The sequence below is a fragment of the Etheostoma cragini genome, chromosome 18 (assembly GCF_013103735.1).
Source record: "Etheostoma cragini isolate CJK2018 chromosome 18, CSU_Ecrag_1.0, whole genome shotgun sequence".
NCBI classification, from domain to species: domain Eukaryota; kingdom Metazoa; phylum Chordata; class Actinopteri; order Perciformes; family Percidae; genus Etheostoma; species Etheostoma cragini.
In genome coordinates, this window is record NC_048424.1 from 15,278,752 (window position 1) to 15,298,820 (window position 20,069).

General features: G+C 43.6%; 1 protein-coding gene across 1 annotated transcript in view; it reads right to left on the minus strand.

The window, feature by feature from the left end:
* rev3l (REV3 like, DNA directed polymerase zeta catalytic subunit) overlaps nucleotides 1-20,069 on the minus strand; it is an 87,791-nt gene that overhangs the window by 4,818 nt on the left and 62,904 nt on the right. Inside the window, exons 13-26 of the mRNA XM_034901037.1 lie at nucleotides 14,819-18,641; nucleotides 12,632-13,449; nucleotides 12,260-12,345; nucleotides 11,860-11,985; nucleotides 10,946-11,138; nucleotides 9,905-10,019; nucleotides 8,946-9,061; nucleotides 7,182-7,300; nucleotides 6,173-6,291; nucleotides 5,917-6,058; nucleotides 5,193-5,437; nucleotides 2,732-2,840; nucleotides 1,893-2,099; nucleotides 1,506-1,615 (exon numbers count right to left, since the gene is read on the minus strand). Of these exons, the coding sequence (XP_034756928.1) occupies nucleotides 1,506-1,615; nucleotides 1,893-2,099; nucleotides 2,732-2,840; nucleotides 5,193-5,437; nucleotides 5,917-6,058; nucleotides 6,173-6,291; nucleotides 7,182-7,300; nucleotides 8,946-9,061; nucleotides 9,905-10,019; nucleotides 10,946-11,138; nucleotides 11,860-11,985; nucleotides 12,260-12,345; nucleotides 12,632-13,449; nucleotides 14,819-18,641 (6,328 nt within the window). The remainder of the gene's footprint in view (nucleotides 1-1,505; nucleotides 1,616-1,892; nucleotides 2,100-2,731; nucleotides 2,841-5,192; nucleotides 5,438-5,916; nucleotides 6,059-6,172; nucleotides 6,292-7,181; nucleotides 7,301-8,945; nucleotides 9,062-9,904; nucleotides 10,020-10,945; nucleotides 11,139-11,859; nucleotides 11,986-12,259; nucleotides 12,346-12,631; nucleotides 13,450-14,818; nucleotides 18,642-20,069) is intronic.

The window sequence follows — 20,069 nt, forward strand, 5'->3', positions numbered from 1 at the left end:
TCTCTCTCTCTCTCTCTCTCTCTCTCTCGCTCTCTCGCTCTCTCGCTCTCTCGCTCTCTCGCTCTCTCGCTCTCTCTCTCTCTCTCTCTGCAAACGTATGATATATTGTAGAGGTTGTCCTACTAATACTGAGTTAAATGCTAACAATGTTAGGCAGGTTCAACTTTTAGATTCAGACCCCCACCACAGAAAATGTCTTTGGACGCAAATGAATAGAGCTGCAACCAATCAGAGAAACAAAACAACAAAGCGCTCAACCACACATGCAATTGTCACACACTTTCTCAAATTACGGCTAACAGTAAAGAACATTTGAGGCAAGAAATATGCAAAACAGTAACAGAATCTTGATTCCTATTTGATCAGAACCGCCGTCTTTGACAGTTTGATTAGAGTTTGGTGAGCCTGGAGCGCTGTGCTGACTATGGCTGGATCTCTTTGACAGCTCCTTGCTTGAACTGGTTGCGAAGGCTGTCTCAGAGCTGTTAATCCTGCCTCGAAGCCCGAGGAGGGATCTCTGAGGAGCCATAGGTACATCCCATTTCCCTTATTTGATATCTCCTCGCTCATCGGCTGAACCGGAAGGGGTTCTGTCCCTCCTCCGTGAAGGCCGTCTCAAAGCTCTTATTCCTGCCCAGAGGAGCAAGTATCACGGAGGGATCAACGAGGGGCTAGAGCCGAGGAAACACGAGAGCAGCCTACAAATTAATGTTAGGGACGTCTCCAACCTCTAAATACATATTTGCTTGTTGTCTCTCTCCTCTCATGATTTTCTTGGGTCTCTCCGGTGCCTCCTCGGTGGGAGGGACTAAGACGTAAGAAAGGGAGGCAAGTGGAGAAGTCAGGTTCCAATTTAAGAGACATGACATGCAGCTCATGGCCGAGGATACACAGAGCAGCCTTCCTGGAAGTTGCAGTTAAAGGAGTTGCAAACTCCGCCCACACATTTGACGGATTCATGTGTTGCTTCAGAGGGAAGGATGTCTCATCTCTCTAAAACACACTTCCTTGTTTCCTTTCTCCTTGCACAATTTCCTCCGTCTCTCCAATACATCCTCGGTGGGACGGACTAAGACGCAAGGAAGGAAGGGAAGTGAATGCTATGTCCTGTTGCACCCTGCTAGGTCTGCAGTGCCCTGCTATGTCTGCTGTATCAGGACGGGAGGAGTGAGATTTTCATGCCATGGGACCTTTACCATTGAAAATTAAACATTGAGGAAACATTGTCCATCGACTTTGATCAAATGCTTTTTAACTTCCAATGCATTTACAATTCTTATGCATGTGACAGAACAGATACGGCGGGAGGCCCTGTGAATCACTCGTGAAAGTCCGATCAAATCCGTGTCACTCAGAACTATTGGATTATTTCATACTGAATCATTGTGGCTTTCAGCTGACACGTGTCGGTGTCATCATTAGCATTTATTACTTGTGTTCCTGCTGCTGCTTTGATGATTGAACACTGACTCTGTGGATTTCCAAAAGGTGGAACTAATGAGTACCTGTCTGTGTCTCCGTACACAACACGCGCTCCCCATTTCTTAGTGTCATTGACCAGCTTGATGGCTCTCTCCAGGGTCTCTCTGGCTTTGTGGACGATGCTGTCCCCAACCTGGAAAGGACAGGGGCGAATTTACAAATACTGGGGCGCAGGAAATAAGAAATGTGGATGCAATTGTTTGTGCAGAAATTTTAGTTTCATAAAGATTTAGTTTGTGGCCCAGATCATCAGAGATTAGCAAGAACACTAGAAGATAATATGTGGTGTTCTTTTCATTCATTGGTTCCAACCATAGCCAGCTTTAAATATGGTGATACGAAAACAAAGCTGCTGTCCTGGTCTTTGCTTGAACTTTTTTTACACGGTCACAATGCAGTCATGAGCTTACCTCCACGCTGGGCATGCGGCCAGAGTAGTTGGCGGCGGTGTAGCCGAAGGTGACGTTGGCAATGAGCTTGAGCCCGAGCTGCCGGGCGTCCAGCAGCCTCATCAAAGCCTTGTCCTGCTTGTACGTTTTCATCGACTGCTTCACCATGATCCTCGTGTTCAGGATTTCCTCCAGCATGCTGGGCAAGACGCCTTTACGCACTGAAGACTGATACAAACATCAACAGGGTGAACACAGGCGCAGTGGGGCATTTTGTTTTCCAAGGCCCATGTGGCCAACATCTTCTTTCTCCTTGTAAACAAACCACACAGGCACAGCAGTTCAATTAAAGCATTGTATATCATTTCCTGTACGTATGTTGAGTTATTGTACTAAGATTATGAATACTTAACACATGCTGTGTATGGTTGGTGAGCAGTTTAGATTTAGGGTACAGCAAGAGTGGTCCACAACAAAACTACCAGCAGCCAGCTTCGGCATCACCAGGTGAGGTTTTTCCCAAATCTAACTCCAGAGAAACAAATTCCGATCCGAAACAAACCAGAGTTCCTTCTGTGCATTTGAATCACCTCATTACACATGGCCAGTGTTCAAAGGGCTGTGGCCTTGTGTGTGTGTTATGTAATGAGACTGGACTGGAGCCAGGGAGTGTGCAACACTGAGTGAATGAATAAGTGAATGGAAGGGCGTAGACATGCCCGGCCTCCACAGCAGCTTTATAAAATAAATAATAAAGCTGCACAGCAGGAGGACTCCCAGACGTGAGGAAGGGGTTTTTCCAGGACAACGCTAAATACTGGCTAAAATCTCCTCAGAGCGGAGGGAAGAGGGTGGGGTACCTTGACGAAGGCTATGCCGTTGGGTGACACTGTGATGTCGTTGCGGAGCTGGTAGAGGAGCTCCGGAGGAACCCGCAGGGAGGTGCAGCCGAACTTAAACTCATCAGGCCTGAAACAGAGACACAGAGAGAGGTGTGTGAGCGGACATTCTCATTCTTCTGTTTATTAACAAAACAGTAAATACTTAACAATAAATGATACAAAAGAAGTTCTACATTTACAGACACCAATTTTCTTTGTGAATGAATAATTTATCGTTTTATCGTTAAAGAACTAAATCTCCCTTAAAATACAGGGGGCGTAAGTATACACACCCCTAAGTAAAATGTTCATAGAGGCAGACAGGTTTTATTATTAAAGGCCAGTTATTTCATGGATCAGGATAATATCCCTCCTGATAAAGTTCCCTTGGCCTTTAGAATTAAAATAGCCCCCCCCCCACATACCCTTCACCATACCTAGAGATTCTGGTTTGATTTGCATTGAGAGATGATCTTATAGAAAGTTCCCCATGCCTATCTCTAGGTATGGGGCTAGAGATTGTATCTCTTAGGTGCTGCATTACGACTTTGACCAACATAGTGAAAGTGGGAGGTTGTGCCTGTTTCCAGTTTAATAGAACGATTCTGCGCGCTAGAAGGGTTATGGGCCTTGCCACTGTGAAAGTGAGTCCTCTAATAGGACTGTCATCTCCCAGTACTCCAAATCCAGCCAACACTTGGTCAGGTTCCACCACGTGTCCCACAATGTCAGACAGAGTTCCAAAAACAGGATAAATTCGGGCATAACCAGGGGTCTCATTTATAAAACTGGGAGTAGGATCCTTAAAAATTTAGATACGGCCAAAAGCCAAAAATGCCAGACACACAAAATTCAGATTTATAAAAACCCTGTAAGCACATCTGTAAGCAATGTTTATAAATCACACATTACCTACAAGTGTGTGTACGTGAATCAGCCTCTTATCCCGCTCTGTACACGCCCATTTTTAACCATACATAGTCAATGCAAAGTCACCGCAGTATTTATATTTGCAATTATATATACAATTTGTGATTGTTAACAACTTGCCAACACGGCAACAACTATTTTTCCCACCCACAGATACAATCTGAAGATAAAAGTGTAAAAGGCAAACACACTTTTTAGTATTAAACAGTATTAAAGTTCGGACTGTAAAGTTTATATTGACGTATGTTATGCCACATGCTAAAGCTCACAACAGTATTGTTGTGCTCACATGTGTACTCATTTAATAGTGTGTATGATTATTGTTGAGAGTGATCACATTGGCTGTGTGATGTGGACCCTTGTTTGAGTTACGGTCTCTAAGGTTACAGCAGGAGGAGGCTATTTAGTTATAGGAGGCTAGCTAATAAAGCTGAAGTTACATTATACCATTAGCATGTCCTAGCTTTACTATTCCCTGGTCCCTTTTACAGATCATATATTTATTTAAAAGTCGGCAATCTTATTTTATAGAGTTGGATTATTTTAATGTCATAATGGGAAATGATTGTGTACATTAAACAAATATTAACTGGATCTATCAGATTGAATCATATCTTATTGTATCGCACAGAATCATTTCAACATCAATCAAACTGAATTGTTCCTAATTAAAATGGCGTCCCTGAACCGTATCATAGGCCATGATGTATGTATCATAACGTCTTATGGGGAGGGGAGGGGGGGGAGATGCACACCCCTGGTTTACAGTGATGCAAAAATTAGGCGAGCATCTCATTCTGACAATAGAGAAGCTGAAACTAGTATGATCAACGATAAGATTTTCTAAAGGGTTGAAATTCCTATCAGTCCTATAATCGAACAATCCAATAATCACTCTCCAATAATCAAGGCTAGAGCAAAAACGTTCTTCTAGAATGAAGAGTTATCTACCCACAATGCAGCCTCAGTTCAGCTCTTCAACAATGTCTTCAAATATCGGAACGGAACAGACTTATGTAACATGTTATAATAATATAACGATAATAGAGCAATAATTCCGATGTTCTATGTGAATGTAGCATTAAGCTGATTATTAAATGTAAGGCAAATGTATTGTATAAAATGGTTAGAAATATTAAATCTGAGGTACTGCACTTGATTTGGATAATTTGCCAACTTTCTACTCTGCTGAGAATAAAGCCAGCATCAATCTGCCAGGCACTCATCTTTTGTCATTTTACCTTGGAGTAGCAGACATATGCATGTTGGGGGGGGGGAAAGTGTTCATGGCTTCTGCTGTTGCTATGCAACTGTAGTAAATGGTGAAAAAAAGACTAAAATATATCCCAAGTTGCAGTGAGTGCTGTGAGCTGTGAACACCATGCAGAGATCTCAGTGTGTCTGTTCCAGTAAAAATAATGAGCACTAGAAGCAGACTTTCCTGGCAGACATGCGACCTCAGCAAGACAGAGTACACGCTAGTCGCTGTGTGGGCCTGTCATGTCCTTACGTTCCCAGGCTGTCCACGTGGCCGAGGCAGGTGGAGTAGCAGTAGTTGTACGCGATGACGATGGAGGGATAGAGCGACTGGAAGTCCAGTACAACCACTGAGTTGCTGTAGAAGCGCGACTCCGGCTCCATCACAAGGGGAATGCACTGCGGCGCCCGCTGCTGGGCTCGCTGCTGCATGCTGGGTGTCACAGGGATGTAGTTCAACGGCTTGGCCACACGTAGCATCATGGACTCTACACGGTACTGGGAGGACAAAAATTTAATATTTTAGAAAGTGTCTAACCTGTAGGCGCTGACATTTGCTATTTTAAAGCTATGGTGTAGTTTCTGTCTTCCCCATGACGAATTCTAAGTAATGACAACAAAACTGTCGGAGCGTCTACAGGATACAAGCCTAAACACCCCCATACGCACACACACTTACAGTATATGTATATATACACACACATATCAAACACACACACACCCATCCATATTCATACATATACTGTATATATCATTATTAATTTCTTTTTTTAAATCATTCAGGGTACAGATTTGAGTCGGAAGCAGCCTTAACACAATAATGAAGCAACTATGTGCTGCTGGATCCTTTTAACGGTCACTGATCAACATTAACAGCCCCAGGGTAGCCATTCAAATCCCTCCAATAGCTGTAAGGCTACAAGAGCAGACAACTGTGGGCCAATCAGAATGTCCAAAATATGTGTACGTGTTGGTACCTGTGATCCTCGGGTCAGAACGTGAAAGAACTGAATCCCGAACACTCGGGCCAGCTCGCTGGTTCTGCCGATGATGTCATGCTGCTGAAGAAGCTGCATGGTGCCGCGAACACGGCTCACGTAGTGGTCCACCATCTTCCACCTAAAGCGCACACACCGGTTTCAGTCACTTTTCAGAAGCCATTTGTTTGTTTTTATATACCGTATACCAGACAGTGTTCATATTTCGGAGGAGGTGTTTGGTCAAGGCACACACCTGTAGAGGTGGGTGTTGTGGTCAAACCAGTCGGACAGTGTGCGGGGGCTGTACAGGGGGAAGCGCTGGTGGAGGATATGGAAGGCCACGTTCTCAAAAGTGTAGTTGTTCAACGCCGCCTGAAAGGAAAAATTGTAAATATCTTGGATAATTTCCTCAAGTCAGTCAGACTCCTTTGTTGATGTTGTCTATCGTTTTCAGAGGCTCTGAAGGGTATGTAGTACAGTCCTACAAAGCATACAACTTGTAGAATGAAGTTCCTCTTCCAGAGCTGAGTCGGTTCCTAGGTTTCCTTTTAAAATGAAAATATACTTTTGACCATGAATCAAAGGTTATTATCTTTGTATAGGTGGGAGTTGTGAGCGGTGTTTCAATTAAAGGACATTTAGACTCCTGGAGGTCAATCCAGTGTTTCCAAAAAATTATAATAATAATAATAATAATAATAATAGTTTTGTGTAACAGAACCACACACTCTTTTATTTATTGTTATGATTTGCCGGTTGGAAACCATTATTTCTTGATATTCCACAGATCCATGACTCAACAAGGCCAGACATGAATTAGATAAATCATAAAATTAGGTGAAATTCCCCTAAGTCATCCAAACTCTTTTTGCCAGCAATTGCATTTCACAGAAACATAGTTTTGTTCCTCTGTGATATGGTTACATATAAATGTAACCACTGGTAATAACAGCCAATTTCACAGGATTCCCTGTGCGTAAATACTGGAGAAAAAAATTTGTTGGATCAAAAAGCGGCTGAAGAAAGGATTGGCAAATAGGGATGCAAGTAATGCAACAAAATTGTATCCTGTATTAATAAAATTATATAATATATAAAAAACAAATGCCCTCTGCAGCACAAAACACAGAGAAACCTGCCTGAAAGGTCTCAAGGAATGAGAGAAAGTTGGTCACAAGCTAACACTCTAACCCTCTCTAAGAGTGTTGATCTGTGTGTGTGTGTGTGTGTGTGTGTGTGTGTGTGTGTGTGTCTGTGCCTGCCTCAGTTTTCATCACCCTCCACAGGTTGAGAGTGATGCGTCCGATGATGTTGATCTCAGTCATGGTGTCGGCGCCGTACTCATCCCTCTCTGCAGCGAAGCGGTTCTCTTTGGAGTCACCTGAGGACATGCACAGAGCCAGACAGCCAATTACAGAGGAGGGGGAGGAGGAGGAGAGGGGGGGGGGAGCAGCCGCCAGAGGCTCTCCATTCAGCTACTACTACGCACACACACACACACACACGCATGCACACACGCATGCATAAGTGATTGCTCAAAAACAAACACATGCTAGAGAAGAAATTAAAACTGCACTAACACACTTTCAGTCTGTCATAACATGAATATATAATGTACAGTGGCGCCCTGGCAGCTCACCTGGTTGAACGTGCTCCCCATGTACAGTCCTTACCGCAGCGGCCCAGGTACAGTACAGACCTGTGGCCCTTTGCTGCATGTCGTCCCCCATCTCTCTACCCAATCCACCAATAATTTCTTTTGCAAATTGTGTATTTGTTTAATATGCAGCTATGAGCTTTAACTTAGCCAGTGTCAATGTATGTATTTGCCCCGATGTGCCACAGCTTCCTTTAAAAGAGAGGAACTTAATAGCCGACTAGCAGCTGGGTTTAACTGCACTGGACATGCATCGCAAGCATTTTCTGATAGGAAATGATTGTAGTTACCTGATGTGTGGAATAATACCTAACCTGGAAACCTCTACTTTCTAAGCTGTATTTGACATTCCTCGACCACACATGAAGTCTACTAGGTATTGTGTTAGACCACATGACTGCTTAGTTGAAAAATTAAAGGGGGAAAGACTAACTTCTGGTTCCAAATACCCCACAGACCATTAGATTTTTTTTTAAACAATGTTTACAGGTGCTTCTTACATTTGAAGAAGCATCTGTAAAATTGGAGCTGAATTTGGAGCTCGACTGATTCTCATCTCAGACCCGAGGGGAAAAAGAGAGCTTTCAACGAAACTATTTCATGTGAGGATACACTCTCCAATATTCTTTTACATTATATTCACATATATGTTAAAACACAAGGAGATGAGTTTTTTGGGGAGCATGTTGTTTCAGGTACCAGAGCGACGAAGCCTACATAGTAGTAGTAGTAGTAGTAGTAGTAGTAGTAGTAGTAGTAGTACATAGTATCTATCATATTGGATTGGATTGCATTCTTTTCTTTTTTTTCAACCTCTGTGCTTGTTCAGCAAGCTCAAGGCTCACTGCCATTCTACAACACAGGGTTGCACACCAAAATACAATTATAGTACCCCTAAATCTCCAAATGTTCTCACAACAAAATTTTCAAGTGAGTTTCTGAACACCACCAATGACCTGAAACGAAATGTAGAATTTGATGGTGCTGAATTTTTGTAGCTTTAAAAACGGATAAATAATATGCCGGCAGCGGGAGATGGGCGTCCACCAAGAGACAGGGTCTGTCCGAGGTTCCTGCCTGTAAAAAGGAAGTTTTTCCTCGCCACTGTCACACTTAACACTTGCTTTTGGGAATCTGTTGGGCCTTTGTAAATTAGAGTGTGGTCTAGACCTACTCTATCTGTAATGTGTCCTGAGACAACTCCTGTTGTGATCTGACACTATAAATAGAAACTGTAAACTGAAGTATTTATTTTAAGATAATGTGTACAACAATCAAGATTTGGACATACAATAGATCACCTTTGAACTCTGATCGATTCCTTACACTTGCACAGTGACTATTAGAAGAGCAACCGCCCCAGCTGTACCTGGCACTCGTGACAGCTGCTGACACAGGTCCACTCCCAGTACTGCGGCCCGCTGGAGGAGGTAGCCCCACGAACGCATCTGCACCTCATACCCCACCAGGATGTCTGGGTCAAACCTGACAGAACACACCAACATATAGTCGTTGTTTAGGTTAGTATTTCAAAGACTAAAAAACGCTATAAATAAGATATTGCTTTCCTTCTTTGCCTCAATTTATGAGCCTAGGATTTTTTTCCAAAACGTAAAAAAGCACGGCAGAAAAAAATCTAAATACTGTTCACCAGAACCAGAACTGCATATTTGCCATTAACAACGCAGTAGTCTGTTGCAACGGAAGTACATTGCCAGGTTAAAATGTGACATCCAGCGTGTGATGTCAGGCTTTTTACTATCTATTGGATGTGTTAGATAGACGATAGATGGAGAGCCATTCTGCAAATGCCAACATTTTAAGAGAGATTGGCAGGAATTGTAAAACTACACACGGCGATACACTAAAAGGGCAAATTACGTTTTTATGCATGTATCCCACTAATTTAAACAGCGCCGGGTAGCTCACCTGGTACAGCGTGCGCCCAGGCTTATGCTTTGACTCAGATGCCCAGGATTTGAAAACAACCTGTGGCACTTTCCTGCATGTCTTCCCCCTTTCATATCTGAGCTGTCCAATCAATTAAAGGCAGAAACCCCACCCAAAAATAGCCCATGTTACTGTATTGTACAGTAATACAGTGACCTTCATTTAATACTGTATGTGGTGTTTTCTCTTGCAGGGTGCAAGTGTTCCACCGAAACAAGTTCCTTCTAGAGCTTAACGCCACCCAAGACGAACATTTCAGAAGTTTTTTTCCTCCTATCCCAGAATTTATATGTGGAGTAAGGTCTGGCAATGCAAGACATTCAGTTATTGTGCTGCAAGAGCAGTTTATAAAGGAGCTGTAGCAACAAACATACACACCTCCTCATGATGGCGATCAGCTCCTGAAACAGCACCTTCTCATCAGCGGCGTACGTCACCTGCAGCCCAGAGACGCCCGACCTGACCAGCAGGGGCGCGGCTACTCCGTGACCTGCTGGGGGCAGATTCATCATCCTGACTGTACGTTGGCACTGATTGAGTGACTATGAATGAACCTTGTAAACAATGCTGCTACTTAGTCTGAGTATCAATCTTTTGCCAGGATCAGACACACAAATTCAGCCCAATTTTGACCCAACTAGAGCCCGATGCAGATAGTCTAGCATGTCATACGTTTTGGTCTTTTTCCACCGGGTGTGACGTGTTCTACAAAGTGTTCCCTGACATTGACTATTAGGACAAGAGAACACTCTCTTCCTCTGGTGAACATATGTAAACATGACGAAAAGAAGCAGAAACACTACTGCGGCTGTCTTGTGGACGGAAGATACACACAGTGCCTATATAGGATGTTTTCACGGTAGGGATTGCCATGCTTCGCAGCATTGCACGCTAGTGGGCTCGCCACTACTGTAGCAGTTATCAGTTTCTCTTCAACAAAAAAAGGGTCCACCCTCCTAAAACCGCTATGGCGGCACCTGATTGGACGTTTGGGGCTCCCGGATTTCAAAACGGACCATAAAGGCTCAGAAAACGATTTTTTATTTTACAAAAATAGTTCACCGGAATGTGTCTCTGAAAACATTTTAAGCACGAAATAGGCAATGCAGTTGCTGAATCTGTATTTATCCAGTCAGTTCTAAAGATTTTCGGGAATTTTTGAAAGGCTGCTGCTCAACAAAAAGGGTTGACCTATGAACTTGCGAGTGATCTTCCCCACAGCATACTATAAATCGGTCTGGAGGCTTGTCAGTGTCGTACTTTGAGGGTTGCCGCTCCTCTGTCCAAGACATATTTTTGCCAATATGTCTGTCTAGTCCAACATTGTTGTGAAAGACTTTAAAAAATCGTGTAGTCTGATCCTGACGTAAGTAGAAACATGCTCCTTTTCAGAAGTGCTATGTTAAAGTGAGTTTTAACCTGGGTCACAACTTTGGTGGTCTTTGTCCACCACGATGGCACCCGTCAGCTGGGTGCCTTCTATGTCTGGCAGGGGAGCGTCAGAACTGAGGCAGTAGAATAAGGCACATATGGGGTCAAACTCAGGGTCAGGCTCTAGGTCCCGTCGGGTTCTTGCATGGAGCTCCATGGCCATCAGTGTAAGGTACTGGACCTGAGGGGGGAAAGACCAAATCAAGAAGAAAAAAAAAAATCGATCTGAAGCCTTAATCTTTAGACTTTTTTTACGGTTTTGTGGGGAATGGTGTGTGTAAGAACAGAACTTCTACAAAACCACAGATGCCGCTGGTCCTATAGATCAACACAGGACAGTTCAACTTCAGTAATTCTACATATAATATATGGCTGTGGTTTCCTTCTGATTGCCTGTAACATTTCAGATCTGGTTCATAGTTGGCAAACTATTTGCTTTGAACCTAATAGATCAAACCCTTCTGCTGTTGTTGTTTGGAGTATCCATGTAGAACATTCAGATTCTGCAGATTTTTTGGCCAGCACTAGTCGCTCCAAACAAAAAGATTGAATCAGTTGTTGCTGACAAATGTTAATTCTGTGGATGCTAAATTGCAGGTTTCTCTATGGATTATCTATGATATCATTCGATACTTCCTGATGATGAGGCCAGTTTTTGATACTGCTTATTTTCTTATGTATAATGTGTTAGTGGTCATAAGCATAGATAATGTGAACTGTTTTAGGCGCACAATAAAATGGGAGTGATCAAATCTTGGCGGCCACTAAAAACTGTACAAACCTGTTTAGATTGAATACTTCAATAAGCACACTTAATTAAAGGCTATCTAACTCCAACCTTAAATATTTGACTGATATAACCTTCCACAAACAAACTCCAAGAAAGGGTTGGGCCAGCTCACCTCATGCAGAGCTTTGGCATCCTGCAGGTTTTGCATGCTGATTTTGAAGCCGTAAGAGTTGGCTATGCTGGGCCCTTCAATCTGAGAGTTATCTTTCTTTGGCACATTCAAAGCAGCAAACTGGTTCTGTGGAAGACAAAGAGCACATGACAGACACCTAAATGACAACACAGGCACATCAAATGAACAGCAACTCCAATTGAGGCTAAAGTCAAACGACTTGAAGAGGGACCGACTTAAGTCAGGGCAACTAACTGGAGGCATAATATCAGGTACATACGACAGTCTCCGTGCACAGCTCGGCCCTGGGATTAAAGCTGTTTCCCTAACCAGGGTGGACTGTGGTCTTTGATGTGGTGAGCGGTCTAAAAAAAAAAAAAATCAACACTTGTGGTCTGACCTTCATCTGTGTGGTCAGTAACACTCTTCTCAGTGGGTCCGCTTGGCTTCTCCTTCTCTGCTGGAGTCTCTGAGAATTGGCATCCTCTGCAGCAAGAATAAGAACAAAGATGAGTCACAATGATGCTCAATAACAGGACTGCATGCAGAAGATTTTCCTAAATAATAAATAATTTGAAGAAAAAGTAAGCTATGATGCATTCTAGGGGTGCACAATTAATTGCAATTATGAACTGCAACGGAATCTCAATAGTCAAAATAAGCGCAGTTATATCTTTTCCTCATTTCGTGCAGCCTTATTAGATTTAAGGCAAACTTCAATTACAGACAACATATACAGATCACAGGAAGAACGGAACGGTCGTTTTCTTACCCTCAGATATGGGCGTGCTGCACACTGGCTCTGGATCTTCCTTGCTTCTCCGCCTTCTCCTTAAAAAGGGGGTGCTGTGAAGGTGGAGAGGACCAGTCCCCGCCTCTTCCCCCAGTCTCTCCAGGGAGTCCGAAAGCCGAGGTGACAGTGGTTCTGGAGAGTTTTGCCTGTTTTCACTGAGCCGGTCCGGCCCTAAGGGGCTGGACTGGCAAGACTGCTGCCAGGTAGGCAGCTCCGGGGACTCTGGAGAGGTGGTATCGTCATCATAATGTTTTTCTCCACCCTCCTGCTCAAAATCCAGACCGCCTTCATCTGAAACTGGACTCACCTCTGTGGATTTACAATGAGAGCCTGTATTCCTCATGGGAGATATTATTAGGGACAGGTTGCATTTCTTTCTCCTTTGGGTCCTGATGCTGGAGAGTCTTTTCGCCAGCTCAACCTTTACTTCTGGACAGCTGGAAGCAGCTGGCTGCTCAGTTCTTTGTGGGCTCTTCCTGCTTCTCAGCCCTTTTTGTAAACTATCGTACTGTTTCCTGGCTTCCAGCCACAGCTGCACACGCTCTCTGCCTGGTGGGTTTTTACAGGGCAGAAGGATGACCTTCTTGTCACCGGCTGAGGACTGGTGCTCCTTACTTGCTTCTGAGGCTTCAGCTCCCTGGACTTGGGAACATGAGGTAATAGTGATGGCAGGGTGTGTCATGGCTGAGAAGGCTGTTTTCCAAAAATGGAGACCCTCCAAAGACAGGTCTCCACTGAACTCCGCAAGCTCCTTAGCCAACCTAGTGCGCACTGTTAACTTTCGGCCGCCGACCTCCCTAGAAAGGAGACACAGGAACAGGATTAGTTGACTTATTCACATTCTTTAATTGCTGCAATTCATTACAACTTAAGTGGAAAACTATGCATTATTTAATAGTTAAAGGACTGCAGATAGTATTAATTTGAGCCAGGCTTATACTGGATTGTTTAGGCTAATTTGAGTAACAAAAAAAAACCTGCAAAGATGTATTAATTTCCATTTTGACGTTCTAATATTTTTTATAAGGAGCCCCTATTTAATTATGTAAAAGCACCCATGTAATGAAATTAGGGGTCTTATTTTGTGTCTCTGGTGCTTCCACACGCATCCAAACATCCATGCTGTTTTGAGTGAGATACAGGCTTCTGAATGTCCTCTACCTTCTGTCTCCGGGGGAGCTGTTCAGAATCTGCACGGCTTTCTTCGTCAGTAGCTGCGACAAGGTTGCTAACTGTAGCATGCTGCTACAAGCACTGCTACAACAAACACTACGATTATGGTGAATACTCTGCAAAAGAACTACTTCCATGTCCCTGTTCTGCAGGTATTCCACAAGTACCCCTAGTTTAGAAGAAGTCTCCCAGATAATCCTGCCTTGTACTGACCAAAGATGGAGAAAGATAGAGAGAGAGAGATTTTACCTAGCTACTGAGCATGTGGGACTCCCAACAAAGATAGTATAGAAGAGAGACGTCTCACTCTGTAGCTAAAACAGAGTCCCAAACACACAGGGTGAAAACAGGATCTGCAGCAATACAACAAAAATATTATGTTTTTTGAAAATGAAACCAAGTGAACCTATTCTGGTACAACCTCAATATACAATTATGAACCTAAAAATTAGCATAGTATGGGCGTTTTAACATGTCTGACCAGCTATGTACTGAGCAGTACATTTTACAGTTGAAAAATGAAATATGTGTACCATGACATTCCTCATGATACATTTACAAAGCTTTTTTTTTTGTATATTTTGAAGCTGAATTGTTTCCTAGCTTGCGGCCTTCTCCTTCATTGCCTTTGTTTGCACATTGCTACTCTTGTTTCTCTGCGGCGCCAACTGCACATGCATGCTTGCAGGTGTGCATGTGGAGAAATAAGCAAAATGGAAAGCCACCTGTAAAGACATTGATCCATAACACTACTAGTGGTCAAAAACTCCACAGGGTAACCATAAGTAACCACAAACTTTTGTGCCGAATTATATGTGAAGCTAAAATCAACCGATAATATAAGCCATGCTGATGTATTGGTCAGGCCCCATTTCTTACAGGAGAGACTTTTCGGATGCATTTGTACATTTAGTGCTCACAGTTTATTCATATGCAATATACCTTAAATATTAATATTACTTCAGCTTATGGCATTGATGCGAATAGTCTTACATTGGTTTCCCTGGCACATCAGAGGGGTTGCTGCAGAAGGGCTCCTGGAAGGTGGCCTCCGACATCTCCAGGTCCAGCAGAGTGCTGAGGATCTCCTCCCGGCTTGGAGGAGACATGAGGGGCTTGAGGATGTGGGCTCCGCCTCCTGCTGCCCGCAGCAGCTGGCTCGCCCGCACCTGGGACAGTGAGCTGATGGAGCGCGGAGAGCTACTGGACGATAGTCCATCAATGCCCTCCAGAAGCTCTCCTGTTGGTGAGCCCTCATGCTCAACAAATGACGCAGAGCTTAAAGGCAAAGGCAGGACAGGATCAAAGACGGAAAAGAGCAGCTCTTTTCTCTCACAGTGGAAGTCTTGAAAGGGGCTCAGTGTATGGGCTTTACCTAAAGAGAAGTCCCACTCTCTGCTTTGGATTTTCTCTGAGTCAAGGAAGGCGAGGTGATTTGAGTCAGACTCCCCGTTCTTGGGTTTGTCAAAGAGGTCAGGGCTGATGGGCCCTGCTTTGTGCCAGTCAGAGCCTCTTTGAAACTCCTCCCCAGAATCCAACCGCCTATCACGTTTCTTCTGAAAGCCCAGTGCTGGAGCGGATACAGCTTCCTGGCTGACATCACTCAGGAACTTAACTGGTAAATTTTTATCAGTCAGGACAAACTGACTGCCACTGTATGGGCTGGAGAACTCCGTCTGATCAATGGCATTTATATCAAAGGTATAGTTGTGTGGGAGCTCTGGTGACAAGCTGTCCTCTATGAAGTTGCAGCTATCAAGGCCTGGATCTGACAGGAAGAGGGGGCAATCATCCGCCATTTTGCCCTCCTGCTTCTCTGATAGATTTGGCTGAGTGCTGCTTGCCTTGCCTTTCTTGATTCTGGGCTTTTTGTCCTTGGGAGTAGATTTTGGGGCCCTGGGTTTTCGAGGAGCGGTGGAGGGAGCTCTCTTGGGATTAGCTGGCTTAGTTGTGGGATCAAGTAGCACTGTGGCCTGAGCTATGGCAGTGAAGTGGCTGTCTGTACCAACCACTTGTAGAGGAAGAGCCTGTCCCAGCTGCCTTTTCTGGAGAAGCTGCTTGAGGACAGTCAAGCCAGAGGGGGTCTCATGGAGAGTGGTGATGTCCCCGTTTTTAGGGCCTGAGTGTGGGAAGGCTGCTGCTAATTGGGAATCTTTACTGTTTTTCAGTAAGGGTCTACCAGCCAAAGGAGGTGGAGGAGCTGTGCACTCCTCTTGTGAAGCCTCTGCCTTTACTACAGTGGTCTGGCAACCTTGTTGCTTCAGCTGAACCGGTGACGAAAAGCTTTGGTTGACTTCCATGATGGAAGTCTCACAGTCCTCAACCTTTGGTTCTATAGACTGGTCTACTGAGTTAGAGGCTAATATTGATGCGGGTTGGGAACTGCCATTGGTGTTGCCATCTGTGCTCGCTGGCTGCTGAAATGGAGGGACGTATTGAGAGAAACTCTGGGAAGGAGGTAACTCATCCTCTGGGAAAAGGAGCTGGGAGATGTCTTTACTTGAGTCATGGCTTTTGGGTTCCTCAGTCTTTTTTTTGCGAGACTTTCGAGGTCTTACGGTGGTTGTAGAACTGCTGATGGTGCCTTCAGCTCCATCTTTAGCCTTTTTCTGCTGTTTTTGGGCAGCACCACTCTTTTGTCTTAATTTCTCTTTCTTGGGATTCTCTTCCTCCCGAGACTTAATAACAGACCTGCCTACTTTCCTTTTAGTGTCTATGGATTTCTTCGCTTTGGCAGTTTGACGTTTCTTTTGTGCTCCTTTGGTTGAAGACACTGTGTGCGGCTTGTGAAAAGCAGAACTAAGACATGGGTCACTGAGTGGGTTTATCATGTGTTCTGAACTCATACTGTCCATCAGAGGGTCACTTGGTGACCAACAACGAGGGGGTGTTGAGTGTGTGGGGCTCGGGGATCTATCAGAGAGGTAGCCCAACTCTTCCATGACATCAGTATACTCAACGTCATGGTCATTAGTAAGCTCACAGTAACATGGCCGAGGGGGAGGTAAGGAGGGTAGAATTGGGCCTCTCTGACAGCCTTTAGTCCTTCTGACCCTATCAACCTGTCTTACCCGAGGTTTTGCGGAGTTGCCGACTGTTTTCTTATTTGTGGGGCTGACCTTTACCTTTCTTTTGGGCTGTTTTTTGGCCTTTGGCTCAGTTATGGGAAACTTGACGGCACTGGATTCTGGCAACTTGGGCCAGAAATCCTTAAGAGGGGCTAGTTGATTGTACTGCTGTAGCTTGTCTGGCGTCAGCAACACCAACTTCTCCTCTGAATTCACTTTGGACATCTTCACCAGCATGTTTTTCTGTCCTTTAAACCTGTTAATAATAATGTACTTAATAATGATAGGGGGTTCCTTCTTCCGACGTTTCTGGTGTTTTGCTTCCTGCCCACTGGGGACAGTGGGGTCCTTTAATCGCTCTTTGACGGAGGCTGTCGTCTTAGAATGAGTGACATTTAAGTATTCCCCATCCTCGCTGTCATAGATCATCTTCCGTTTGGTCCTCAGGGTGTATTTACTACCAGGCAGTGCTGAAGGTTTAGTACAGGTGACCTTAGCTGATATATCGTGTAATGGACCTAACCTTTGCTCTGCAGAGACTTTAGGTCCTTCAGAAAAACTGGCAACGGTAGTGGCCGGGGGCTCTGAAAGTGGTTCGGTCTGTTCATTTACAGACCTCTCCTCACTTTCAGGCTCCGTCTCCGTGATTGGCTTTCCCTCCATTAATGGCCCATCTTGAATTGGCGCAGACTCTTCTATTGACTTATCCTCCAAAGCTGGCATCTCGGTGTCTGATGTCACTGGACAAGCAGGTGTGGTTGAGGTGAGGCCGGTGCAAACCTGGCTGTCAGAGGCGGAGCTTTCAACTGTGTTTAATTTGTTTCTCTGCCCTGCCATTCCCAACCTCTTTTTACAAACTTTTAGCCTAGATCTACGAGGCTGGGCCTGTTCAAGTGTGCTGCAGGGATCAGCCAGCTTTTTGCTCCCAGCTTTCTTCCTACTCAAGCAGTTGGAAAGGATGACACTAGGGAAGAACTTATAATGTGCTTCCTGCTGGGCCACTATTGTCCTCTCGGTCTTATTTTCCTGATAGTCCTCGTATCTGATTTTAAGTTCACCAACATCTCCCTCCTCACTGTCCTGGCCCATTTCTTCCTGCTGAGGATCAAGAAACTCATTCTCTACCATGGGTGACGGGACTGAGATGTTCCTCAGGATAGGGTTTTTACTGTCCTTATGGCTCAGCTCCAGCTCTGTCTTAGTTGTACAGTTTCTCAGCTCTGAGTAACAGAGAGAGAAGGCCCTGTGATTCTGAAGGATGGACAGACAGTTTGTTTCCACATTCTTTATGCTGCTGTACTTCCCGTTTTTGGTTACCTTTCCGTTACCAAATGGAAAACTTTCTAGATCTGTCTTATCCAAAGTTATGGAGGCTTTCTTGTCATAGGTGTACATGGGCCGTATGTCTTGTTTGTCTACGTTGACAGGAGACACCTCAGGGTGACTAGGTAACTTGCAGGGGATGGGATGTTTGACTGGCAGGATGTAGGGGATTTCTTTATTAAACTTGAACCCTGTTGAACTGTCCTGGCTGCTTTTTGATTGAAAGTGCATGTCAAGTGGTTTCTCTGTGTCAAGCACATTAACTGGTCTGTGCTCAAGGTGTTTGCACTCAAGAAGGAGCTTCGCTGGCAAAGGTGGCTCCAAGTGAACCGTCTCCATGGAGAAGGGGTTGTTTTTCCCGAGCATCTTTTCTGTGGCTATGAGAGAAGACTGGGTCCTGGAGCCACTGTCCGTTAAGGAGGAATCTATGGATACAACAGAAGATGCATGTCAAATATCTAATGTGTATACAATTACTTATTTCAAAATCATGATTACATTTTTTTAAAACTTTAGATCTAGTCATAATTTAAGAAAATATTTGAGATGTCTTTCCTAACATCAAAGCTCCTTAGTTTTTGGTTTAAAAGAAAACAATGTAGCCATAAAAGTTGCTCCTCAGACTGAGAGAAGTTAGAGGTCAAAAGTACTCAAAGACTGTAGTTGCAGTCCTAATAACAGTCTTTAATGTGCTGCAGGAAATGTGTTTCAGTGCGTAACTGAAATTTCAAAGCCATGCTGTACTTTGACATTCCAATAAGGTTGCAGTTAACTCATTAACAAATCAAGCCAATCCATTAACACAAGATGAAGGCTTGCACAATTCTATGCTAATTGGACACTGGAACAATACAGTGTGTCTCCATTTGAAAGATAAAATTTAACACTAATAATTAAAAAAACATATTTTATAAATACTGTATCAAAATAAAGGTTAAGTAAAAGGTATAAATAACAGGTAAAAAGAAAAACTGTCAAAGAAACTTTTCAATGAAAAATTAAGTTTAGTGCACTTAGCAGTATTTATACCTTCAGAGACCATAAATCTGCAAACCTTTATAAAGATTTTTTTTAAATAGTTTTAGCATAGCAGTGCTGCATACAGTAGTAATCAGCAGCATTTCTTTGTTTTAGGTCGGAAGAAAATGTATAACACTTTAACAAAAAAAAGATTGTTTTTAATTCTTTGGCCATTTCCAGCCTTTATTTTGATAGGACGGCAGAAGACATGAAAGGGTAGAGAGGGGGGGACTGACATGCTCTACCAACTGAGCAATCCGGGCGCCCAAACACAAACATTTTTTTTAGGGGAGCTTTACTTTTGCCCAGAATAAATACATTTTTTATTTTATTTTTTTTGTTAAAAAGAAATTCGGCCAGTGCTGATTATGTAAAAAATAAATAATTGGTCAACATCTACTTAAGAAGCAGCTTGTACCTCATTGGCTGCTGTTCACAGACAGCTCTAGTTGTGTTAATAATGTGGTTATTTCAGGTGAACGAATGAGAACTATCATCTAACACTGTAACATGTAAAACGTGGCTACAGGATAGATAGGAAATACAAATACTACAACAAAAATTACATTTGACATTTTTCTCAATTGTGAAAATTCACATCCGCTTTGTGCTTATGACCTATTATGATAGCCCAAATCTAAGACGATGTCTAGTCTCATATCTCGATATCGAGATAACATCAATATATTGCCCAGCTCTACTTCACGTGGTATCTTTGGTGTTACATCAGCAGGGGATGTAGGATAAGCAAACTGACATTTACAGTGGGTACGGAAAGTATTCAGACCCCTTTAAATTTTTCACTCTTTGTTTCATTGCAGCCTTTTTCCAAA